General features: G+C 41.3%; 1 protein-coding gene across 1 annotated transcript in view; it reads left to right on the top strand.

Moving 5' to 3' along the window:
• SNTG2 (syntrophin gamma 2) overlaps positions 1-27,901 on the top strand; it is a 247,301-nt gene that overhangs the window by 34,966 nt on the left and 184,434 nt on the right. Inside the window, exons 5-6 of the mRNA XM_043541919.1 lie at positions 22,721-22,764; positions 22,886-22,927. Of these exons, the coding sequence (XP_043397854.1) occupies positions 22,721-22,764; positions 22,886-22,927 (86 nt within the window). The remainder of the gene's footprint in view (positions 1-22,720; positions 22,765-22,885; positions 22,928-27,901) is intronic.

Genomic DNA, 27,901 nt, shown 5'->3' with positions numbered 1-27,901 from the left:
CAGCAGAGTGCTTCCACAGTACCGAGGCTAGCGTCGACTTTCGGAGCGTTGCACTGCGAGTAGCTAGCCCACAGTTCCTGCAGTCTCCGCCGTCCATTGGAATTCTGGGTTAAGCTCCCAATGTCCGATGGGGCAAAAACATTGTCGTGGGTTGTTTTGGGTACATGTTGTCAGTCGCCCTTCCCTCCGTGAAAGCAACAACAGACAATCGTTTCACACCTTTTTTCCGTGCGGGCGCCATACTGCTTTCAGCAGCTGGTGCAGTAGTTCTGCAAACCATCGTCGTCATCCACTGCTTCCACTGGCACTCTGCTCTCCTGGTGCTCTTGCAGGGCTGCTTCCGCTGCAACTCTGCTCGGCTGCTCTTGTCTCGCCATACCATGGCAAGCATGCAGCCCACTCAGCTGATGTGTCCTGGCAGCAGACGGTGCAGTAGGTCTGAAAAACTGGTCATCCAACCACCGCTTCCCCTTCAACTCTGCTGTCCTGCAGATGCCATACCACGGCAAGCATGGAGCCCACACAGATCACCGCAGCAGTTATGAGCATTGTAAACACCTTGGGCATTATCATGAAGTATATGCAGAACCAGAACCTGCAAAAGCAGGTGAGGAGGCGATGGCAGCGCGGTGACAAGAGTGATGAGGACACGGACACAGACTTCTCTCAAAGCACAGGCCCCGGGAATTTGGCCATCTTGGTGTTAATGGGTCAGGCTCATGCCGTGGAATGCCGATTCTGGTCCCTTGAAACAAGCACAGACTGGTGGGACCGCATAGTGTTGTAGGTCTGGGATGATTCCCAGTGGCTCTGAAACTTTCGCATGTGTAAGGGCACTTCCATGGAACTTTGTGACTTGCTTTCCCCTACCCTGAAGCGCAAGAATACCAAGATAAGAGCAGCCCTCACGCTTCACAAGTGAGTGGCAATAGTCCTCTGGAAGCCTGCAACGCCAGACAGCTACCGGTCAGTCGGGAATCAATTTGGAGTGGGCAAATCTACTGTGGGGGGCTGCTGTGATCCAAGTAGCCAATTCAATCACTGAGCTGCTGCTATCAAGAGTAGTGACTCCGGGAAATGTGAAGGTCATAGTGGATGGCTTTGCTGCAATGGGATTTCCTAACTGTGGTGGGGCGATAGACGGAACACATATCCCTATCTTGGGACCGGACCACCAAGGCAGCCAGTGCTTAAACCAAAAGGGGTACTTTTCAACGGTGCTGAAAGCACTGGTGGATCACAAGGGATGTTTCACCAACATCAACATGGGATGGCTGGGAAAGGTACATAACGCTCGCATCTTCAGGAACTCTGGTCTGTATGAACAGCTGCAACAAGGGGCTTACTTTCCAGACCAGAAAATAACTGTTGGGGATGTTGGAATGCCTATAGTTATCCTTGGGGACCCAGGCTACCCCTTAATGCCATGGCTCATGAAGCCATACACAGGCATCCTGGACAGTAGTAAGGAGCAGTTCAGCTATCATAGAATCATAAAATATCAGAGTTGGAAGGGACCGCAGGAGGTCATCTAGTCCAACCCCCTGCTCAAAGCAGGACCAATCCCCAACTAAATCATCCCAGCCAGGGCTTTGTCAAGCTTGACCTTAAAAACCTCCATCCCTAGGACAGTGCATCTCATGCCTTCCAATCGGTGGAGTCTCCTTCTGTTCCCTTCCCTCAGATGTATCATCTAGTCTACTCTCCGCATTAGTACCTGTGGAGAGAACATGAAAATGGTTGCTTACCTGTATCTGCGCTGCTGGTACATGCTCCCCTTTCTTCTTCTGGAGGTCACATGCTGCCAAATTTCTTCATCGTCCTCCTGTCCCCGCTGCAGAGCCTGCTCTGAATCTTCAGAATTTTGTGCCCGCAGAAACATATCCTGATGTCTGTTCAGGAAATCTTCAGTTTCTCTTATGCAACGCAGGGTCGATACTTGTTTTTCCAGACCTTGAACCTTCTCTTCCAATATGGAGACCAGACTGCACTTTGTACAGACAAAGTCGTTTCTGTCCTGTGGAAGAAAGACAAACATGGCACATCCAGTGCAGGTCACAACAGCTAAATGCTCCCCATCCATATTACCTTCCTTCCACAAGCTTCCTCAGGAGTTCTAGTAACTACTCAGAGAAGCCGGCAAGATGTAAGCCTCAGTGGGCTCTCCCCGGGCAAACTCCCAGGCAAACTCCCTCTGTTAGCCTCTCTGCTGTTTGCTGCTCAGCTCGTTCGCAGCTGACTGGCTTTTTATAACAGTGAGGCCCACTCAAGGCTCACCTGGAACTATAGGCTGAGCAAGTGCAGAATGGTGGTAGAATGTGCATTTGGATGTTTAAAAGCATGCTGGCACATGACTTGGTTAGACCTCAGCAAAACCAATATTCCCATTGTTATTGCTGCTTGCTGTGTGCTCCACAATATTTGTGAGAATAAGGGGGAGACGTTTATGGTGGGGTGGGAAGTTGAGGCAAATTGCCTGGCCCCTGGTTATGCACAGCCAGACACCAGAGTGGTCAGAAGAGCACAGCAGGGCGCGCTGTGCATCAGAGAAGCTCTGAAAACCAGTTTCATGGCTGACCAGGCTATGGTGTGACAGTTCGGTTTGTTTCTCCTTGATGAAAACCTGCCCCCATGGTTCACTCTACTTCTCTGTAAGCCAACCACCCGCCCCCCCCCCCCCCCCACTTCGATCACCACTTACAGAGGCAATAAAGTCATTGTTGTTTCAAATTCATGCATTCTTTATTAATTCATCACACAAATAGGGGGATAACTGCCAAGGTAGCCCGGGAGGGGTGGTGGAGGAGGGAAGGACAAGGCCACACTGCACTTCAAAACTTATTGAATGCCAGCCTTCTTTTGCTTGGGCAGTCCTCTGGGATGGAGTGGTTGGGTGCCTGGACGCCCTCCCTTCCCGCGTTCTTAGGTGTCTGGGTGAGGAGGCTATGGACTTGGGGAGGAGGACGGTTGGTTACACAGGGTCTGCAGTGGTAGTCTGTGCCTTTCCTGCACCTCAACCATACGCCGGAACATATCAGTTTGATCCTCCAGTAGCCTCAGCATTGCATCCTGCCTCCTCTCATCATTCTGCCGCCACCTTTCCTCTTGATCCCGCCACCTCTCCTGTTGCTCCCGCCACCTGTCCTCTCGCACGTCCCTCCTGTCCTCAGGTTCATTTTGTGCTTTCCTGTATTCTGCCATTGTCTGCCCCCCCACATTCTGCTGGGCTCTTTCAGTTTGGGTGGACTGCATGAGCTCAGAGAACATTTCATCGCGAGTGCGTTTTTTCACCTTCTTATCTGTGCTAGCCTCTGGGATGGAGATGCTAGTGGCAGCGTTGAAACATTTGAAGCTGCAGGAGGAAAAAAAAGGGAGAGTAAAATTGAAAAAGACAAATTGACCATTTAAAAGGAGGGGCTGATGTTTTCGGGTTAACATGCAGCACAAACCCAACTAACCCCCCCCCCCACAGACACACACACACACACCCCCAATTCTCTGGGATGATCGCTTCACTCTGTATGGCTAACAGCGGGGATGATTTCTTTTCAACCACAGGCAAACAGCCCAGCAGGACTGGCCACCTCTGAATGTCCCCTTAATAAAATTCCCCTATTTCAACCAGGTGACCATGAATGATATCACTCTCCTGAAGGTAACACAGAGAGATAAAGAATGGATGTTGCTTGAATGCCAGCAAACACTCAGTCCACACGCTGCCATGCTTTCTTATGCAATGATTCCAGACTACGTGCTACTGGCCTGCCGTGGTAAAGGGCAGTAAGGCTGCCCTCCCCAGAAACCCTCTGCAAAGGCTTTGGGAGTACCGCCAGGACAACTTCATTGAGATGTCCCTGGAGGATTTCCGCTCCATCCCCAGACACGTTAACAGACTTTTCCAGTAGCTGTACTGGCCGCGAACGCATCTCAAGTCTTCAGGGCAAATTAATCATTAAACATGCTTGCTTTTAAACCATGTATTATATTTACAAAGGTACACTCACCAGAGGTGTCTTCTCCGCCTTCAAGGTCTGGGAGCACGGGTTGGGAGGGGCGGTCTCCAGGGTGATAAACAGTTCCTGGCTGTCGGGGAGAACTGTTTCTCCACTTGCCTGGTGTGCGCTATCTTCAGTCTCCCCCTCATCATCATCTTCCTCTTCCCCAAAATCCTCCTCCCTGTTGCGTGAGACTCCCTTGCAGGAGTCCACATACAGGTGTGCGGTAGCTGTAAGGACACCCCCTAGAATTGCATGCAGCTCATCATAGAAGTGGCATGTCTGGGGCTCTGACCCTGAGCGGGCATTTGTCTCTTGGGTTTTTTGGTAGGCTTGCCTGAGCTCCTTAAGTTTCCACACGGCACTGCTGTGGGTCCCTATGATAGCCTCTGTCCTTCATGCCCTTGGAGATTTTTTCAAATATTTTGGCATTTCGTCTTTTGGAATGGAGTTCTGATAGCACGGATTCATCTCCCCATACAGTGATCAGATCCAGTACCTCCCATTCGGTCCATGCTGCCATTTTGCCATTCTGGAACTCCATGGTCACCTCTCCTGATGAGATCTGCATGGTCACCTGTGCTGATCAGCTTGCCACGCTGACCAAACAGGAAATGAAATTCAAAAGTTCCCGGGTCTTTTCCTGTCTACCTGGCCAGTGCATCCGAGTTGAGAGTGCTGTCCAGAGTAGTCACAATGGAGCACTGTGGGATAGCTCCCGGAGGCCAATACTGTCAAATTTCGTCCACCCTAACCCAAATTCGATCCGGTGATGTCGATTTCAGTGCTAATCCCCACGTCGGGGAGGAGTACAGAAATCGATTTAAGAGCCCATTAAGTTGACAAAAATGGCTTCATTGTGTGGATAGGTGTAGGGTTAAATCAATCTAATGCTGCTAAATTTGATCTAAACTCTAAACAATCTAAACATCCGTAATGTAGACCAAGGCATACACCAGGTCTTAATTCACTCCAGAGTTCTTTCTTAACTAAGGGTATTATAGGCATTACTCAGTGTTGTGATGTTGCATTGCTAGGCAGGCTGATCACCCACCGGAGTGGAGTAGGTCCTGTTAGAGAGCAGCATGTGGGGCTGTATCTCTTTGTGCTGTTGGAAGCTGAATTTCTTATCTCCCCCCAAATAATATACTTTTGTGCTAGTCTGGGCTGGATGCAAATAACTTGGCAATCCCAGCCATATGCAGGTAACTGTGTACGCACCCTTGAAAACTCAGGTCTGTGCTTGAGGATCCACAGTACATTGTAAACCTGGGCTTACAATTGCTATACCTGGGTCTCTCAGTCATGGTAACACATCCATACTCCAGCTTCTTACTTGGGTCTGCTGCTTGAGCTGCGGCCACACTGAAAAATGACAAAGCTTGGACTGGAATCTCATCAGGACTTGGGTTCTGACCTATCCCATAGCAGGGTCCTAGGACCTGGGTCCTGATTGCTTGCTGACCTCAGTAAGGGGGGTCTTTTGGCTCAAACTTGAGTCAGAGCCTTGGCTTCATCTGCAGTGTAGACATACCCTAGGTGTTAGGCATTCTGGCCAAATAACTCCTCTTCCTCTTCTCTGTCCCAGCCACCACTGCCTATGTGGGTATCAAGCACACAGGTTAGGCAGGGAATTTACATTTCATTTTTTGAGCCACTGTCTCTGGTGCTGACCATCTGTCTGCTTGTGGGTGCTTCTGAGCACTGCTTCTGTAAAGCGCAAAACATAGCAAGGAAGCTACATACCTGTGTGCCATTTTTATAGATAGGTACAGCATTAGCTATTCCCCAGTCCCGTCTGATATTGTTGATTATTTTAATTATAGTTATATTTAATTACATATTTTTATTAGACTCAGCAATTACTATGTTTTGACAAAGAGGGTAATTAATCACTGAAACAACATTAATCTCATAGACAAAAGCAGAAAATGATGCAATGACTGGAAGTTGAAGCTAGACAAATTCAGACTAGAAATAAGGTGCAAATATTTAACAGTGAGGGTGATTAAAGATTGGAACAACTTACACCCAAAGATGTGGTGGATTCTCCATCACTTGATGTCTTTACATCAGGATTAAACTACAGAAAATCGTTTAGAAAGATATCTAGACAGAAGCGGTGGGCTTGATGCAGAAATTACTGGGTGAGGTTCTGTGTCCTGTATTATGCAGGAGCAGAGACTAGATGATTATAATGTTTTTTTCTGCCCTTAAAATCTATGAATTTACAATTAATACTAAATGCTGGTGAATTACAGTGACTTTGGTCATCCGTTTGTTCCAAGCACTTTAGATATTTCAACCTCTGACTGTGGTTAAAAATTTATGTGGCACAGGGATATGTCTCATGTATGAGAATTTTCCCATGTAGAGGGATTTGTACCCTGTGCCATTCAGACTGCCTCAGTCAATTAGGTGTGTCTAATACCAGGCAGAATCTTAGTGAAGGCAGTGAGAGTTTGGAACTTGGGGGTTGGATCCTTGCTCTTAGACCAGCATTCTAGGGTGGCAGCTACTACAATAAACTTTCTAAGCTACTAGAAAGAAACGAATTAAGTCTGGAAGCAGATGCATCAGGATGTGTTTGGACAGGAGAATGGTCAGACCTGGGACAGCATTTTTGACTGAAGGACAAAATATGGACAGGTGGGGTGGCTTAGAGATGAAGTGCTATGTGTCGGTAAAAGATAGCTGATATAATCCTTTGGTAATAGACATACAACTTCAAAAAGTGCTATTTTTGGTCTTGTACATGTTCTAATTTTTCATTCCTTTTTGAATCAGAGACCTTTTATTCTATTTTAGGATTATATTTCCTATTATATCTCTTCCTTTTTTGTAACTCATTTAATGAACATTTTTCTCCTGTTTCTGATTTCTCTTCAGTTTGTCATCTGTTTCCCAGTTTTCATCCCAAGGTTTTCTTTCCCTTTCTTGCATTCTATTAAGGTAGATAATGGGATCTAATGGAAATCCAATGACATCTTTCAAGAGGAAAGATTGAAGATGCCAGACTACCTTCCTTTTATTTCCTTATACAATTTTAAATATTCATAACTTTATTTGATATGGTGTCACATTATTCAGTTCAGTAAGCCTTTGACCTGTGATATTAATCATGTCCATATTGGAGCTAACCCGTGTGTTTTAGAGTATTGCAGTTCTTTGAAGAGACTCATTTTTCCTTTTTTTGTGCAAAGTAATGGATTTAGAAACTTAGAGAAATGTAAAGGTTCAGTTCCTCATCTATTTATTAGAAAACCACAGCTGACAATTTCTTTTTACCAATAAAACATTGTAATGGTTTTTAAAGTGTTGTTAGGCTTGGAAAATTTCCTCGGTTTCTATAGAGCGTATATGCAGAAAACGTACAGAGCCTCACCAGCCTATTTCAACATTCCCCCAAGAAAGACTGCATTTTTGTTATTATAACTAAGAGTTACACTGAGTTTTAATGGAGCATTACTTATTCCTGGCAGGTAGAACTGCTTTTTTGGAGCTGTAGACATAAGCACTCATAAGTGTAATTGTTGCTTTTGCTACTTAATACTTGCTTCTTTTCCTGTTGCAACAGAAAAACAAAAAAAGATGGAACTCATAAAATGTAGTTGTGAAATATATATTTCAAATAATAAATAAAAATATATTGCATTTGTACGCAGTACAGTCTTCGATCTCAAAGGATCCCCAACTGCTGTTAAGATATATTTTTCAAATAATATATAAAAATAATTTCAAAAAATACTACTCTGCTCTCCTCCTGACATGGCACTTCTCTTAAGGTGGAACATGGCGGGTATTTATAAACTGAGAAATAAACACACAGCCATTTCTATCTTAAAATGTTTTCTTGCCCCATAAAGATTAGATCAAATGAAGAGGATCTGGTTGTCTGAATTTCTATATTTTCCTTTTTTTATTTTCCTTTCATAACTGATTTCCTGACATCCATGGTGATGAGAGCAGACATTAGGAGGGCATCCTTGCAAACTCAGCTTAGACACCATGTCTAGCTGCTTCTCCATTAGGTTTGCATTGGAGGATTCCATCCCTAGAGGCTGAGATATAAGAACATAAGAATGGCCATACCGGGTCAGACCAAAGGTCCATCCAGCCCAGTATCCTGTCTACCGACAGTGGCCAATACCAGGTGCCCCAGAGGGAGTGAACCTAACAGGTAATGATCTAGTGACCTCTCTCATGCCATCCATCTCCACCCTCTGACAAACCGAGGCTAGGGACAACATTCCTTACCCTTCCTGGCTAATAGCCATTAATGGACTTAACCTCCATGAATTTATCTCGTTTCTCTTTTAAACCCTGTTATAGTCCTAGCCTTCACATCCTCCTCAGGCAAGGAGTTCCACAGGTTGACTGTGTGCTGAGTGCAGAAGAACTTCCTTTTATTTGTTTTAAACCTGCTACCCATTCTCTTTTAAACCCTGTTATAGTCCTAGCCTTCACATCCTCCTCAGGCAAGGATTTCCACAGGTTGACTGTGTGCTGAGTGAAGAAGAACTTCCTTTTATTTGTTTTAAACCTGCTACCCATTAATTTCATTTATTGGCCCCTAGTTCTTATATTATGGGAACAAGTAAATAACTTTTCCTTATTCACTTTCTCCACACCACTCATGATTTTATATACCTCTATCATATCCCCCCTTAGTCTCCTCTTTTCCAAGCTGAAAAGTCCTAGCCTCTTTAATTTCTCCTCATATTGGACCCGTTCCAAACCTCTAATCATTTTAGTTGCCCTTTTCTGAACCTTTTCTAATGCCAGTATATCCTTTTTGAGATGAGGGAACCACATCTGTATGCAGTATTCAAGATGTGGGCGTACCAGGGATTTATATAAGGGCAATAAGATATTCTCCATCTTATTCTCTATCCCTTTTTTAATGATTCCTAACATCCTGTTTGGTTTTTTAACTGCTGCTGCACACTGCGTGGACGTCTTCAGAGAACTATCCACGATGACTCCAAGAGCTTTCTCGTGATTAGTTGTAGCTAAATTAGCCACCATCGGATTGTATGTATAATTGGGTTTATTTTTTCCAATGTGCATTACTTTACATTTGTCCACATTAAATCTCATTTCCCATTTTGTTGCCCAATCACTTAGTTTTGTGAGATCTTTTTGGAGTTCTTTGCAGTCTGTTTTGGTCTTAAGTATCTTGAGCAGTTTAGTATCATCTGCAAACTTTGCCACCTCGCTGTTTATCCCTTTCTCCAGGTCATTTATGAATAGGTTGAATAGGATTGTTCCTAGGACTGACCCTTGGGGAACACCACTAGTTACCCCTCTCCATTCTGAAAATTTACCATTTATTCCTACCCTTTGTTCCCTGTCTTTTAACCAGTTCTCAATCCATGAAAGGGTCTTCCCTCTTATCCCATGACAACTTAATTTACGTAAGAGCCTTTGGTGAGGGAAGTTGTCAAAGGCTTACTGGCAATCTAAGTACGCTATGTCCACTGGATCCCCCTTTTGTCCACATATTTGTTGACCCCCCCTCAAAGAACTCTAATAGATTAGTAAAACATGATCTCCCTTTACAGAAACCATGTTGACTTTTGTGCAACAATTTATGTTCTTCTATGTGTCTGACAATTTTATTCTTTACTATTGTTTCAACTAATTTGCCTGGTACTGACGTTAGACTTACCGGTCTGTAATTGCCAGGATCACCTCTAGAGCCCTTCTTAAATCCTGGTGTTACATTAGCTATCTTCCAGTCATTGGGTATAGTAGCTGATTTAAAGGACAGGTTACAAACCATAGTTAATAGTTCCACAATTTCACCTTTGAGTTCTTTCAGAACTCTTGAGTGAATGCCATCTAGTCCCGGTCACTTGTTACTGTTAAGTTTCTCAATTAATTCCAAAACCTCCTCTAGTGACACTTCAAACTGTGACAATTCCTCAGATTTGTCACCTACAAAAGATGACTCAGGTTTGGGAATCTCTCTAACATCCTCAGCCGTGAAGACTGAAGCAAATAATTCATTTAGTTTCTCCACAATGACTTTATTGTCATTAAGTGCTCCTTTTGTATCTCAATCGTCCAGGGGCCCCACTGGTTGTTTAGCAGGCTTCCTGCTTCTGATGTACTTAAAAAACATTTTGTTATTATCTTTTGAGTTTTTGGCTAGCTGTTCTTCAAACTCCTTTTTGGCTTTTCTTATTACATTTTTACATTTAATTTGGTAGTGTTTATGCACCTTTCTATTTACCTCACTAGGATTTGACTTCCACTTTTTATAAGATGCCTTTCTATCTCTCACTGCTTCTTTTACATGGTTGTTAAGCCACGGTGGCTCTTTTTTAGTTCTTTTACTGTGGTTATTTTTTTCATTTGGGGTACACATTTAAATTATACCTCTATTATGGTGTCTTTGAAAAGTGTCTTTGCAGCTTGCAGGGATTTCACTCTAGTCACTGTACCTTTTAATTTCTGTTTATCTAACCTCCTCGTTTTTGCATAGTTCCTCTTTCTGAAATTAAATGGCACAGTGTTGGGCTATTGAGGTGTTCTTCCCACCACAGGAATGTTAAATGTTGTTATATTATGGTCACTATTTCCAAGCGGTCCTGTTATTGTTACCTCTTGGACTAGATCCTGCGCTCCAGGTTTCTCTAGGCCCACTTCAGCTTCCAGATTTCTCTATCTCCACTTCAGAAACATGTTAGAAGAGTCTCTAGTTTTAGGAACATCCAAATAGCCAGACTGCAAAAAATGGTAAGGCTGAGGATCCTGTTATCTGAATTTCTTTCCTCTCAACTCCCTCATTGTGTATATTAAAGAAACTTAGACTAGTTCCCCTTCCTGCTGTGCCTTCTGACATGTCTCCCAAACAACATGCCAAACTGCAGTAGAAGCTCATACCACCAGCCTGCCAATATCAGAGAACCTTTTGAATGCCTGTAATAAAAAGTCACTACTTAGGGAAAAAAGTGCTTAAATATGACAACGCTCCACTGGCACTGCAGGCCTATCAACGTCCAGTGAATATTAAAGCAAGGGAAAATTCCCTGACCCCAAGGCTCCTACCACCTCTAATAGTCTCCCACTGTTTTGACCTCTGCATTGGTCATTGTCCGAGTCAGGTCAGCACCCAGTACTTGTAGAAGTGATTGAGTTATGCATACCTATAGGCCCTCTGAGAAATAAGGTAATATTGGCCAGAGACCCAGAGGATCATTACAGTACCATCTCTCTTCAGTCCATTCCATCAGGACAGGTAGGAGTTTCTTTCAAATTTCTCAACAGGAGTCAGAAATCTTCTTCTAATGAAACCATCCAGGCCAAGAGCTCTGAATAAATTCTAGTTCCTTATATGGGCTTTTATCGTGGGACTTTAAGACGTTTTAAGTAGAATTTTTAAATGTTCACTTCACCTTTTGATCCCAGTTCCCATTTGGACCTTCATGTTTGTCTCATTTTATCTTTTTTGTTTCATAGAGAACTATATTTGTTTACACAAAAACTATATTTACCCTTGTTAATACAGATCCCTGTGAGAATATTAAACATTGCTTATATTCCAGATGTATTAGTTTTCCTTGCAAAATCTTGTTCAGAATTAGCCCTTTGGGGAAAGTAGGCATTTTTTCAGGGAACTCTAATGACAAGCAGTTTGCTGCAAAGATCTGCTCATTTCTTTGCATCATCTGGAAAGGAGAAGTGAGCAGCTAAATCAGAGGTAGCAAATATTTGTGGGACAAATCTGCTCCTCTTGAAGCATTTTTTTTTAATTTGGGGGGCTGGCATGGCATATGCAGAATTTGGAATCTAAGATTTCATTAAAAAAATCTAGCAACCCCACAGTAGTAAAGAACATGCTGAAAACATTAACCAAGTCAAAATGATGTAGGATTGTCTGCCTGCATCTGCAGACAGCCTGAAATAATAGTTCAGAGAGGTATGAACGGCCTTGCATCCAATTAATTTCACTGGAATATTCACTTCGAAGCTTACTGGTGACACTTTGGATGTAGGAATTAACAATACAATTACTGATCATTTTAGTGGATGGAATGTGGAAATAGATAGGACAGCAGGAATGTGGAAATAGATAGGAAGGGAGTGAATTTGTGAACTGCTGTATTAGAATGCAGTGGTAAAAAAGACAGACAAAAATAAAGGAGGATGAGAAAGGAAGAGTCATTAATAGTGGTGATTCTAGAAGGGAATATGTTTTCCTACTTCAACATGTTAAATGTGCCAATAAAGTTACGAACCAGGACTGGTCTGATTGCTTTTGATGAACATTAGGTTTTCAACTCCCCCGCGCCCCTTCCAGTGTCTGCTTTCCATGTCTAATTTTGACTTTTGTGTTGAAATATATTTCTGCTGAAACCTGAAATGTTTTGTCTGAAAATGTGAGTTGTAGTGCCTCATGGGGGTTGTAGTTTGCTTCTCATGTTCCCATCTTCCTCTATGTCTGGGATTCCTAGCTAGTCTACATCTCCTGTTATTCACCACATCCAGGGATTCAATGATACACAAGAGAACAGAATGACACACTAGAACTCCCATTTTCAGCCATTTTTTTATGTTTTAATAAAAAAACAAAGTTTTCTATGGCATTTTGACAAAAATGAATATTTTGTCATTGTTGTGGCAAATTTCTGTGTGGGGGAAAAATGCCATTTTTGGACCAGCTCTATTCTGAATAAAGATTGATAACTTAAAGTTTAGTTACTACATAAATGCTGGTCTCAGAGTAGCAGCCATGTTAGTCTGTATCCGCAAAAAGAAAAGGAGGACTTGTGGCACCTTTTCTTTTTACATAAATGCTGTAATGCACCCTTGCTCTGTTTGCAGTCCTTCTATTGGCATGAGTAAATTTATACTCCAGTCCACAGGCCATAATTAAAAATAGATTTTGGCCCTCTCCACAGATGGGTTTGACACCCCTGAACTAAAGGTAGAAAAATAATGTTTCTCTATTGTCCTCAAATGAAAAGGTTGCTGTTTTTCTTTAAAAAAAAAAAAAACAGTGTGTATATATACATATGTTAACAGTAATTTAGGACAGGAAGTGAAAAACACCATCACCTCTACTTGGAATTCCCAGCGAAATTAAATCAGGAATTTAAGTAATTACTCACATTGGAATTTAGCCAGAACACTGAGAGCTTGTCTACACGGCCCCACAGTTTGGAATACCAGAGTAAGTAGTGAGGGGGTTAATAGCAGTGCACACCAAAGTGCTGCAAGCACCCTCCTGTGGACACCATGGGTGTGAATTAAAAGATTCCTAGTTCACATTAATGTAACCTTCTTCAAACAGGAAACCACTAATGCAAACTCAGAACCTTTTAGTTCACGGTATCCGCATGGGGGAGTTACAGTGCACCATTTTGATGAACACCGCTATTCACACCCCCATAGTGTGAACTGTGGGGCATTATAGACATATCCTGAGATTAACATCTCTGCCTTTATAAAAAAGGGATAAAGGATTTTCAATGACCACAGGTAGTTGGGAGTAAGGAACTTGGCTTTACATCTATTTTCTCTCCAATAGCACTGTTCGTCCTAGGAACATAGGATAGATCTACACTGCAGTTAAAAACCTACGGCTGGCTACCCATCAGCTACTCGGGCTTGTGGAGCTCGGGTCACCCTGGGACCCACAAGGTTGGGTGGGGTCCCAGATAGGGTGACTAGATAGCAAGTGTGAAAAATCAACCTTTTTTTGGGGTGCGGGGAAGGCGGGGACGGGGTTATAGTTGCCTATGTAAGACAAATATCAGGATGTCTGGTCACCCTAGTCCCAGAGATCAGGCTCCAGCCTGAATATCTATACCACGATTAAACAGCCTCTTAGCCCAAGTCTCACAAGCCTCAGTCAGGTGATATGGGTCAGCTGCAGGTATTTCACTGCAGTGTAGACATCCCGATAATGACCCCCTAACATCATGCTAGGGCACTAGTTCAGTATTGAATCATGGGAAGAGTTAAACTTACTGAATCAATAACATCACTGGCTATTCACAGTCTACTTTTAAGGGCTTCCCATCCAAGTGGTCAGTAGGGCTGATCCTACTTGGTTTGTGAAATCTGATGCAATTACATCCTGAGTTAGTCTGGCTGAAGACTTACTCTACAGGCTTGCTCTAGGAATTTATATATGGTTTATAAGCTTTATTTCATACTAGTGTAAGGTCAGAGATTATTATTGTGTTGTAGGAATTGCTTTCTCCTTTCCATTTCAACAATACTGTGTGAAATAAGGCTCACAGCATTACAAATTCATACAATTCTCCTCTCAATAAGTTTATCTTAGCACTATAGTAATCTTGGGACAGTAAATAAATAAAAGCTATAAAACTATATTTTGAGCTGTGTCAGTGGTGGGAAAAAGTAGTAAGCAAGAATAGATAAACCATAGTTAGAATAAAATGACCAGGTTTGTTCTATGAGGTTTCCTCTTGCCAAGAAAATCATACTTAGTTAATATATTTATTTCTTTTAAAACTGCTTGGTTTACTCCCCAGGTCCTGCTTTCCTAATTATATTTTTATAAAATAGTAGGTATTATATTATATCTATCACTGTAATTATGCTGGAGTAAATGCCAGAGTATCTCTTTTAACTAGGTCTATCCTACAAATTTTTGCCTGAATAGCTCTATCAATGAGGTGTGATTTTTGACAGACATGGTTGTGCTGATAAAAGCTCCTAGTGTAGGCACATTATTACCTGAAAAACTGAACGTACTTTTGCAGGTATAGCTTATTTCACCTGGGGTAGTGGGCAAGGAGCAGGAATAAGCCATACAAGCAGTTTTGCCTGTCGATGTAAGATGCATCCACACTAGGAGATCAATGCCGGTATAGCTATATTGGCAAAGCCTTTCATGTGTAGACGTGACCTTAGTGTAGATAAATGTTCTTACATTTAAGAATTTTAAAATTATTTCATAAGTTTCTATCAGGTGAATTCCTAATTAAAGCGAACAGAGAACAAATTTTGAAGTTCTGTAATTGGACTAAATTCCATCAAATGTATTAATTTCCCAAAACCAAACACAATTAAGTATAATGTAACAATTTTTTTCATAGCTGGAATTAACCTTGTTTGCGTCATGAATTCCAGGCCCGAAAATAGAGCAGAAACTATTGTTTATATATTCTGCCCTAAGCGTTGCATCTGTTTTCTACAGAAGCTAGTTATGCCTTGATTATTTCCCTGAGCATTTTTTAAAATTGTATGAGTCTTATTTAAAAAGATTTTGTACTTTAATTTTTCTGTTCCTAGTTTGAGTCTATTTCCACATCATCATCCCATTCTAACTCCCTTAAATTATGAATCTCCCCCTTTTTCTTTTAATTACAGTCTTTGACCCTTTAGTCCGTAACAATCACATCTCCTCTTTCTGGCTTCTTCTCCAGATTCTACAGTATATATCCATCTTCTTTAAAACTTTGTCTACAATGCAAGTTTAAACAATGTTAAAACCATTTGTAGCTATGTCTCAGACAACCACCCTCTCCCAGAGGAAATTGACAAGAGTCAATGAGCTAAATTTACTAACAGTGTTTCACTATAAAATCAAAAGGAATTATTATAATTTTGGGAGAAGAAATTGAAATCAGATGTGATGATAGACAGATCCATAACTAAAGTCAATATGCTAGGCAAAAACTGCTCACTTGTGGTTTTTGTTTGTTTTTTCTCATAATAAATATGTTAAAATAATGTTATTTTGCTTGCAAAGAAAAAGACTTGAAAGTTAGGAAATGCCACATGTAGAGGAACTTTACAAGATACAGTTCATCCTTGTGCAAGATCCAAGGGATGATTGGGTGAGCCTGCCCTGGCTTTCTCCTTCCTCCTCTCTCCTCACAGCCAGCCTCTGGGGGTTGGAAGACTGGCTACTTTGGTTGGTGCCCCAAAAGGGAGGTGGGATTTTGTGAGCACTAGGTACTAGGTCTTGGGCTAGTTGAGAGAAGGGAAATCTGGCTTGGTTTTCTTTCCCATTCTTATACACACATACATTGCAGTTACAGCTGTGGAAAGGATTACACACTATATTTCTAAGAGTACATGACACATTCAGGATTGGACTTTTAAAAATATATAGAATGCATTTGTTCATGCAATCACATATTCAGCTCTGGATAATGTGGCCTTATCTAGCTAGGGCAGATTTTTTTTTACCATGATGGAGAGTTGCTCCATATCATGTAGATGGTGTTTTAATTCCTCTTTAGTATATTAAAAAATGTCAGTCATTAAAAAAAAAATTGTATTCCCACATTATTTTACTTAATATTATTCCTTCTGAAAGCTCTAAATGATAATATGGGAAATGTTTTATGTGCATTTTAGGGGGTGAGTTATCAGCTTTTCATCATACGATGAATAGGAGAAAAGATTTGTATGTAAATAGGAGACAAGAACAAGCCAAGAAAAGCTTGTTGCCAGGAACAGAGATTAAAGACTTGTAGGGGTTGTTTGCTCAGGACAAATGGAGTGAGAATGAACATGATCTGATAAAATTTGGCTTTAATGAACTGTACATTATCAAGGCAGAGTTTTGGCTGAAACAGTGCTACTTTGAATATAATATAAAATAAAGGTGATTAATTGCTCCCCTTTGGATTAAAATAAGCAAACTTTAGTAATTGTATTTCTAACCATTCAGGATAAAGATAATGTCCTATTCATAAGCCCCATGGCAATCATACTAAAAAGATCTGTATGTTTCTAAATGTGTTTGCATATTATACCTCCTAAAAATTCAGTTGAGAATGCAGTGAATTTGGATGCTACTATTTCAATGAATCCTAACAGTACTTCTATTCTGTTTGCCTATTAGAATTCACTTCCCAAAAATACCACTTAAACATAATAAAATAGGTATATTACAAGAAATGGGGTATCATGGCAAACCTTTGAAAATATGCACACTAACTTATGTGTCAACTCCTGTCTGTGCATGCTAACTCTGTGCATAGAATATGAAGGTACAAGTCAGGATTTGCATAGGTGTGCTGAAGTTTGTGCTTGTACTATTTAGCATTCACACTGTTGATAATTTGGCCTTCTACAGTTTATGGCTAGCCCTCTTATACTAACACAAATGCAATATCCACAGTCCTAATGAATGGGAAAAACCAAACAAAACAGAGAGAGAAAAAACAACTGCTAGTTCTTTCAGTCCATCCCTTATCTGATGAAGGCTTGTTTCTCACACTATAATGTTTTGTCTATTTTTAAATTACTGAGGTGAATGGCCTTCTACTACTTGCCTTGGGAGACAGTTTTTCACAGTCTAATAGACTCTTTCCATTTCGTACCATTACTCCGAGTTAAAACACTTTGGACCACCCTGAAGTTTTCCTCCCAATTTAGTATAATCTATGAATGTAATTAGTATACTGTTTACTCCTCTTTCAGATAATTAATGAAGATGTTGAGTAAGAGGGGGTCTAACACTAATCCCTAAGGCAACCACTAAGCATTCCTGTAAAACATGATACAGTGCTGTTTATCATTACTCTGTGCTTATTTTCTTTCAGAAATTGTTCAGTTCAAGGTCAGCCTGAAATACTGTTTTTTCAGGTATAACTATGTAAAATAGTATATCCCCAGGCTTTAGTAAAGTTCAGGAACATCACTTTTTTCAGAGAATCAGTAAATGTAATCAAGTTTGTCTGGCATGATACTGACTGTTCATTGTTCCATTATCTTCTGAATTGCTAGAGATGCTTCTCTCAACTGGTCCATGTTTTATAAGGGATTAAAGTTACACATAACTGATAATTACTAGGTTCAATCTCTTTCGTATTTTGAAGTTCTAGTAGAATATTTGGCTTTGATTTTCTTTCCCCTGGTTGTCTGTTACTATGGGTAAGGCCACACTGCGATAAACCTGCAGCACTGAGTCTTAGAGCCCAGGTCAGCTGACTTGAGCTTGCAGGGCTCAGACTGTAGGGCTAAAAATGGCAGTGTAGACATTCAGGTTCAGCCTGGAGCCAGGGCTATTAGATCCACTTCCCTGGCAAGGGTCTCAGAGCTTCGGGTCCAGCCCAAGTCCAAATGCCTATGCTGCAATTTTATACCCCTGCGGGCCCAAGTCAGTAGAGCCCTGTACAGCCACATCAGAGGAGCTGCTGGCATGGGGCGCTGGCTCCTGGGAGTAGTGGCCCCACGTTCTGCTCCTTTTGCGGCTGTGGTTCCCAGGAAAGCCCTGCGGTTCCACAAATACCGATTTATACCCACGGATATCCGCATCCACAGGTATAAATTTTTATCCATGCAGGGCTCTACAAATCAGCTGACCTGGGCCAGCTGCAGCCATGCCATGGGTCATTTATTTTTGACATATCCTTCCTAACAGCTCTATAGAGCCACATAGGAACTGACGTATTGGGGACAGTGTGGAACTGCACCACTGCAGTGAAAGGAATGTTTATGATCTCTACTTAGCTTATTGGGTAGCACACCTACTACTCCATTCCTTCATTGGGTGAAGAATACACTTGGTGGTACTCTTCCCATGCACAAGACTTGTTCTGCAGATGAAGGTGGGGAAGGAACATGTGTCCAGCACTCCTTTGTCCCTCCCAGTTCCCTTAGAGGAGGTGAGGAGGTGTCTAACACAATGAAAGGCCTATGATAGCTTGTGATTCCTTCATACCAAGACTTCCCTATTTACTCTCAAGTTCAATTTCACTGTTGGAATGAAGTAAATTCAGGATGGCTTTTGCACTGGTGTCTGCACTTTCTAAATTGTGAAACTATCCTTCACATAGATTAGACTCCTTTTGGTGTGTTTGTTGCCCAAAGATGTCTAGATAGAGTCACACACAAAAACAGTATCCACCAGCTGAAAATGGTTTACTCTTATAATGGAACAAAAAGAATTATAATCAAAATGTCAATAAAAATTAAAATTTGGTATCCAATTGTCAGCAAGATCTAGAATGTCTATGAGAAGTAAAACAACATTTTGGACTTTTTCCATGGAATCTTCCCATTGACTTCAATAGGAGCTATATATTTTATCTCAATTTGTTTTAGCACCTGCGTAAGACAGTGTTTGTAGATGTAGTGCTTCTTGTGAAAGAATGGATATGGTGATGCCTTTATAAGTTTAAAATATACCTATTTTGCAGTACTTTCTGCCTTCCAAGTTTATGCATTCATCTGCTTTTTGATCCAGTAAAATATATTAACCTGTGTTTCGTCTTCTTGTACATACTTGTAAGTGTCTGTTGTCTGGGTAACTAAATGGTGTGTCTTTAGAATCTGGTTCATCACTGCCAAACACATTCTGGAGAGAGCCATCTTCCATTTTAAATTTAAACTCATGGACTGGAGTATAAATTTTAGGCCATTTACTGATCTTGATCCAGAGCAGAACTCTCACCAATGTCACTAGGAAGTTTGCACAAAAATCAAGCATACAGCATAGCTTTTATGTAGAAGCTAAACATTTACTTATTATTGCTAAGTGCCTTATTTTGATGTTCACTCAGTGGAACTCACTCAGTCACCTTTCTGACCACTGCAATTAGGAGGTGCATTTGCAGCACATGTAGGCATACCCAAGCTAGCTTTGATTGCCCACACTTGCTAAAAATAGCAATGTAGCTGTGGTGGTATGGGTGGTGGCACAGGCTAGCCATCTGAGTACAATCCCACCTGGGACCATAAGTAGGTAAACAGAGGGCTATCCTGTGTCACCACCTATTCCACCATAGCAACACTGCTATTTTTAGTGAGCTAGCATGATTAGAGGTAGCGTGGGTGTGCCTACTTATACTGTCCCAACTGCAGCATAGACATATCCTGTGTTTCTTTTGTTTGCATTTCCCTCACTATAGGCTGACTATGTATACACCTCTACCCCGATATAACGTGACCCGATATAACATGAATTCAGATATAACGCGGTAAAGCAGTGCTCTGGGGGGCAGGGCTGCATGCTCCGTTGGATCAGTGCGTCAGAGTGTCTGGCTCTGACACACTGCTCTGAGTGATGTGTTAAGGGTGCCGGGCTGGGGCAGAGGGGTTGGATAAGGGGCAGAGGGTCTTGGGGGGCGGTCAGGAGACAGGGAGAAGGGGGGGTTGGATGGTTTGGAGGTTCTGGGGGCAGGGCAGTTAGGGGACAGGGAGCAGGGGAGGTTGGATGGTTTGGAGGTTCTGGGGGTGGGGCAGTTAGGGGACAGGGAGCAGGGGGGTTGGGTATGGGTGGGGTCCTGGGGTGATTAGGGACGGGGGGGTCTCTGGAGGGGTCGGTCAGGGGACAAGGAGCAGGGAGGCTTAGATAGGGGGTGGGGTCTTGGGAGGAGTGGTTGGGGCGGGGGGTCTCTGGAGGGAGTAGTCAGGGGACAAGGAGCGGGGCGAGGTTCGATGTGTCGGGGGTTCTGAGGGGTCAGTCAGGGGGCGGGAAGTGACTATTAATAACAGAAATGCTCGAGGCCAAAGCAAGTTCGATATAACGCGGTTTCACCTATAACACGGTAAGATTTTTTGGCTCCCGAGGACCGCATTATATTGGGGTAGAGGTGTATATACACATACACACCAGAGATTGCAAGCATGATTATTCTTTTTTAAATACAAGGTAGGTTAGAATCCCCAAAAAACATTTACTTTACATTAATAGTATATACAAGCTGTCATTTGAAATAGATTAATGCAAGAAATAGTTAAATGTTGCCTAAATACTAACAAATATCAAGTAAAGTTAGATTAATAAAGTAAAGGTATTTATTTTATCCAACCAAAGTGATGGCACCAAATTCAACCCTGATGTCTTCAGAAACAAAACTATTTTGAATGAAAGCATCATTGTTCATATTGTCAAATCCAATATGGCAGAAGCTGAGAAAGTACTGTTGTTAGGATATAGATATTCATGCCTGTCTGTATACTCTAAGAATTTAAGTGTATTCTTATCACTTGGCTGGTTATAGAGGTATAAAAGGAAGAATCAAAATCACCGTCTGCCGGCGTAAGGGCCTTCTCTCACTGTGACAGTCTTGAGGCCCTGTGCTTAGGCTAAGGCCCTTGGCTAAGCAGCAGAGGCAGCCATAAGCTGGGAAGCGAACAGTCACATCCTCACATTCCAAACTAGTCACATTGAAATCAGGTGCTATTGGGCTGTTAGGAATACAATCCTGTCCTGATAATGCCTATCGCCTCCAGAGAAAGGGAAGTGCCTAGAAAATCTAAAAGGAAACTTAGTTTGATAGCATCCTGTCTGGCAAGAACTCACTTATCAATAGCTGGGATGTGAAATCCTCATTTCTTTGTTGTTCTATCACTGTAGTCCCCATTTCCCTATTGTTTGTCTGTATAATCTCTGTCTGGTTCTGTGATTGTTTCTGTCTGCTGTATAATTAATTTTGCTGGGTGTAAACTAATTAAGGTGTGGGATATAATTGGTTAAATAATCATGTTACAATATGTTAGGATTGGTTAGTTAAATTTCAGGAAAATGATTGGTTAAGGTATAGCTAAGCAGAGCTCAAGTTTTACTTTATAGTCTGCAGTCAATCAGGAAGTTTGTGTGTGTGTGTGGTGGGGGAAATGGGAACAGGGAAAGGGACTGGGGAAATTGGAATCATGTTTAGCTAAGGGCAGGAATGGGAACAGGGCCACAGGTAAGGCTCTGTGGTGTCAGAGCTGGGAAGGGGGACACTAAGGAAGGAAACTGGAATCATGTTTGCTGGAAGTTCACCCCAGTAAACATGGAATTGTTTGCACCTTTGGACTTCCGGTATTGTTGCTCTCTGTTCATGCGAGAAGGACCAGGGAAGTAAGTGGGTGAAGGAATAAGCCCCCTAACAACTGTGTGGTCACAGTCTTCCTTCCCTCCATTTCACTTTCCCAAAATATTAAGTTGAGTGTTATATTTTTTAAAATCTTGCAAGTCTCAGGCCCAGATTCCGAAATCACTTACATGTGTGCTTAACTTTCAGCACATGAGTAGTCTCAAAAGAGTTACATAAAAAAAAGAGACTACCGGGGTGCTTAAGGTTAACCACATCAGTGTTTGCAGGATCAGAGTGTGAACAGCCGACCATCTTCTATGAGATGATAAACTCCCTGAATGCACATTAAATACTCATGTCATCAGAAGTCGGAGAAATTCACCCCCCAAAAGTGACAGTTCACATTTGAAGTAGAGTTGTTGTGTGTGCCCTTCCAGGGTGTCATTCCTGTTGATTTCATGATGTAGAAAATATGCAAATTACTGGTTGAAATAATATGTTGTGTTATTCTCCTGAACAGAGCAAATTCAAACTTAATCTTTAATAGTTTTATTAAATTCTAGGCACAGCTTCTTTAATTATACCAGTTCCTGTAAATTTGTTCCAGGCAAAAAAAAAAAAAGATTCTAAGTAGCTTCTAGAATTTCTGTTTTACTGTCTGAGCAAGACTAATGAAAAATGTGAATCACACTTTCCAGATAATTTAATGAAATCATTCATTAGTGAGAAATGACATTTGTTTTCCATATTAAATAAGTCCTTTGTGCATGGAAAGTAACTCTCTTAATTTGCTTAAAATTGGTACCAATCTATTAGGTTTACTGGATGATTCCTGATCGTTATGCCACTGGCATTTTCACAAGAAAATTAGTTTAAAATGTTACACTGTTCCAAACAGTGTGCTTAAACAAGTGCTGAAGCAATATATGTCATTATTTAAGTCTTTCACTTAACATACTGCTTTTGTAACCCCCACAGCTGACCAAACAGGAATGTTATTTATAGGAGATGCACTAATACAGGTCAGTAAATTGTACATTTATTCCACACACATACTTGTTTTAAACAAGTTTTAATGTTTATTTTTATTATGTTATTTATATGTTACAAATCACTTTCTTTCTATGGTATATTCATTTTTAGGTTAATGGCATAAATGTAGAAAGTGCTACCCATGAAGAAGTGGTAAGTTTTATGTAACTTTTATACTTTAATACCAGATGAAATATTTGAGGTGCATATAAAAATAATGAAAATTATGGCATGTTGTATTCAGTATGGCCCTGAGCCTGTAGTTCCTTAAATGGGAACTTTGCCATTGACTTCAATCAGATTTGGATCTCACACTATATCACTACAAAATAGATACTGCACAAAAAACTGCTTAAATCCATAGAAAAGAGATGCTGCAACACAGTTCAGATACCTGACATTATCTTTCTAATACATGAAAAGTTTCTTTCATATAAACCATTCATAAGGCTACTACTCACACTTGAAAATTGCTCATAATACATTAAGACATCTGTCAAGGTTCCTTATCCACTCTGTACTCTAGGGTAGAGATGTGGGGACCTGCATGAAAGACCCCCTAAGCTTATTCTTACCAGTTTAGGTTAAAAACTTCCCCAAGGTACAAACTTTGTCTTGTCCTTGAACCGTATGCTGCCACCACCAAGCATGTTAAACAAAGAACAAGGAAAGAGCTCACTTGGAGACATCTTCCCCCAAAATATCCCCCCAAGCCCTACACATGCTTTCCTGGGGAAGGCTTGATAAGAATCCTCACCAATTTGTACAGATGAACACAGACCCAAACCCTTGGATCTTAAGAACAATGAAAAAGCAATCAGGTTCTTAAAAGAAGAATTTTAATTAAAGAAAAGGTAAAAGAATCACCTCTGTAAAATCAGGATGGTAAATACTTTACAGGGTAATCAGATTCAAAACATAGAGAATCCCTCTAGGCAAAACCTTAAGTTACAAAAAGACACAAAAACAGGAATATAACTTCCATCCAGCACACCTTATTTTACCAGCCATTAAATGAAAAGAAATCTAACGCATTTCTAGCTAGATTACTTACTAACTTAACAGGAGTTGTAAGGCTGCATTCCTGATCTGTTCCCAACAAAAGCATCACACAGACAGACAAACCCTTTGTTCCCCCCCACTCCAGATTTGAAAGTATCTTGTCCCCTCATTGGTCATTTTTGGTCAGGTGCCAGCGAGGTTATCTGAGGCCATTTCTACACTACCCGCCAGATCGATCTATCGGGGATCGATTTATCGCATCTAGTGTAGACGCGATAAATCGATCCCCGATCGCTCTGCCGTCGACTCCGGAACTCCACCACGGCAAGAGGCGGAAGCGGAGTCGACGGGGGAGTGGCGGCCATCGATCCCGCACCATGAGGATGTGAAGTAAGTGATTTTAAGTTGATCTAAGATACGTCGACTTCAGATACGCTATTCTCAAAGCTAAAGTTGCATATCTTAGATCGATTTCTCCCCCTCCCCCGCAGCTTCTTAACCCTTTACAGCTGAAAGGGTTTTGCGTCTGGCCAGGAGGGATTTTATAGCACTGTATACAGAAAGGTGGTTACCCTTCCCTTTATATTTATGACAACATCCATGTGCCTACACAACAATAAACAGTTTTATTCTTTAAGACCTACTGCTGAAAATATGAAGACTATGCATTGTCAGTTGGTCTATGGTACAGTTGTAAACATCAAAAAGATAATTTCCATATGCATTCACAATCTAGTATGAATATATTGAAAACATTTGCTATTCCCATATTTGATGGGATACACCGTTCACCACTGGGCTGTTACCACCTTCTGGTACTCTGGGGATTAGCCTGAGGCCAATGCCAATCCCTCCATCTCTGTTGTCCCCCTGAAGCCCCTTTTGCAGCCTCAGGAACCACAGTGTCTATCTGTGTTTCCCCCTTCTGGATGGATTTAGCTCCTCAATAGTCCCAGGCAGTCTTCTTGCTCATGGCTTCAGTGCCATTCACCCAGTGGCTGGTAGGGGAACCCAGGCCTGATTACTTCTCCAGGTTCCAGCCCAGGGACCTTCAGCTCAGCAGTCTGGGCCTTCTCTCTCTCTCTGGCCTCACTGCTCTCTCCCTGGGTTGCTTCCTACTAATGGTTCCCCTTTTCTTCCTGGGCCTACCAGTTCCCAGAGTCTCCTCACTTTTCCCAAGGAGCGATTGCAGCTTGCAGTCCCTACTCACTCCTCCCTTCCTCATGGGAGTGTCCACTTTTTTCCAGTAGCCTCTTCTGCTTTCAACTCCTGAGCTTTATAGGAACCATCTATTCCTATCCAGCTGAGCCTCCTTAATTAGTTGCCTAATTGGTTAATTGGCTCATCTGGCCTGCATTAAATCCTGCAGGGTGAGTGTGGGGCAGATACCCATTACATCATATGTAAGAAAAAGGTAGAAAATCTACCTACCACATTAGAGCCCTTCCAGCATTGAGAATATATTGAAATGCCCATCTGATAGGTCTTGCAAAGCTCCCATTGATTTCAGTAGTACAGAATCAGGCACTGAGGTTGGTTCTATAAACAATCGAATTCCTAGCTTTAGGTGCTCACATTTGAAAATTGGGTCCTCCTGTGGGAAAAGGGCTTGATCCTTCACGGTGCTGATCACTCTACATTTCCACTGACTTCAGCAGGAGTGGAGTGGACTCAAGACTTTGTAGTAGTGCTCAGCACCTTGAAGGATTGAGCCCTGTAAGGACTGAGGAGTAGAGAATACATTTAAGCAAGTAGATTTTGCTATTTGCAGAATCAAGTAACTTTTCTGCTTAATTCCAAAGAAGCAGTATCTTGTTGAAAACATGGGGATATCTCAGCGGCAAATACTAATGTACAGAGTGAACAGTATCTGTGACTTGATGATAAGACATTACATGACCTTTTGTAACTTGCAGGCTCTCTGAGGCAGGAACCATTTATGTTGTTGTATGTGTACAGTGCCTAGCACAATCTGTCATGAGGACCTCTAGATATTATCAGAATACAAATAAAAACAACATGTCAATAAACATGATGTGTAATTAATAAGGATTATTCAGTCTTTCCATAAATGCCTTAGCTTGGCTTTTGGATGTAAAGAATACAATATTTGTAGTGGAGGGAATGGGAGGAATAGAGAAAGCAGAGTTAATGTACAGTAATTTAGAATTTCAGTTCCAGATATAAATCACGTATCAGATGTGCAGAAAGATCATTTGTTTGTTGCCAAATAAAGTATGTAAGGGTTAGTCCAAGGGGGAGAGGATTGTTCCATTTTAGTCCAGCAAGTTTCCTAAGTAAAAGTCAAAGATAGTTTTGAACTGGGAATGTAGAAAATTAAAAAAAAAAAAGTCTGATACATACATACTTGCTTTTCCTTTGTTTTGCTGATGTGAGCTAATTTTTGGGATGCCCTAATTCCAATGATTTTTGTATCTTTTTTATGAGCCTTAAAGTGAATGGAACTATGATAGACAGAAGACAGAACAATGTACTACCTCTAGTTAGAACATTTATTTTGATAACATTCATCTGGGGTATTCAAAAAAGGGACCGTCTTCCAGTGACTTAAATTCGGGGGAGAAATACGATTTCTCATAAGTAGATCAGAAAGATTACCTGATATTATTATGCCCATGTATTTGACTGAGCATTTGTTTTACTTAAAAGAAAAATTATCAAAAGAGGTTTTCTTTATTGTTTTATAGAACTGAGATGGCAAGAGCATCTGTCTTATCATAATTGAAGGGAAGTTTCACATTGGGGAAAAACAAATTCTCTTATCTCTGCTTCATTGAAAAGGGTATTCTTTTTTAAATGAATTGTGGTTGCATTCTTTTGAAGAAAACACTATAAAACATGGAATTATCCTTTTACTATAGAACACATTACTCTTTTATGTAATTCCTGTCATATACTTGTCAATGCTTAGATACCATGGTGATAGGCACCTTAGAAATATCTCAGACAGCTGGATAATTGGGCAAATGTCATTAAAGCCATTACCACTGGAAATCACACATTGGAGACTAGAAAAATTATAAGCAAAGAGTTACTACTTTTATGTGCAGAAAACTTTACCATCAAACTTAATAAAGTATTGCCTAAAACAATAAAGTTTAATAGATCCAGACAAGCAGTGGGTAATGATACTACTTGCGCCTTATTTGGCATGTATCATGATTATTGGGCCAAATGCTGAGCACAGGCATTCTCATTGTTATCAGTAAGAATGCAGAATGCTCAGCTCCCCTAAGGATTTGTTCCATTATTATTGCCATTATTAAATGTGTTTTTAAAGCACACACCACCATAATGTTTACCATCTCTCTAAGCTAATAGTGTTTGCTATAGCACATTTGATTGATCAGCCTGATTGTATGCAAGATTAAATCTGGTTCATTTTCAGACTACATACAGCTACATACAGTTCTTATCTGGAACCCAACCCAACTCAGTATTGATTAAAAGTGCTCACCAGCTGACAACTGTTCATTAGCTATGTGGAAATGAATAATGGTAGCCTAAACCTAGTTCCTGGTGGACAAGTTTTCACATCTGAAAAAAACACCCCTACAGCTGGCAGTAATGGCACTAACTTTTGATGGTCTCATCAAAAAGGTAAAGGACTGAATGGGCAAAGAGACTGAACTTCCCCTTTCTTATCTAGATATGATCCTAGGTCAGGGTTAAAGTACTGTTATGTGACCTCACCGTCTATTTCCTGGTGGATAAGCCTAGTCAGGCCAAATCCCCAAAACACAGGCACAGTAAGCAACAGAACCACAACCATTTATTATTGCTGGAGCTTCTGTTTTGGACATCATCAGCAGGACAAGTTCCCTTTCTCCTGATGCGGGAAGCATACGCTTACACTGAACTTCTTCACAGAGTCACTTCCCATCAACTGGGAGGAGCCACACTCCTTAAGGGCTGTTTCAGGAAATGCCAAGAAATATTCATTCAACCAGCCAGCATAGTATCTCGGTTACATTGCATTGGTGAGGAAGGTTGGAGAAATGGTACTGCTGTCTGTGGTATATGTAGGAATTCTGTGTAATCAATATGTGTTACCTAATAAGAAACCTAGACAGAATGTACAGAAACTGTTCTAAACAATGTAGC

The sequence above is a fragment of the Chelonia mydas genome, chromosome 3, assembly GCF_015237465.2.
Source record: "Chelonia mydas isolate rCheMyd1 chromosome 3, rCheMyd1.pri.v2, whole genome shotgun sequence".
Taxonomy (NCBI): Eukaryota; Metazoa; Chordata; order Testudines; family Cheloniidae; genus Chelonia; species Chelonia mydas.
This window is presented reverse-complemented; position numbering and strand designations above follow the sequence as displayed.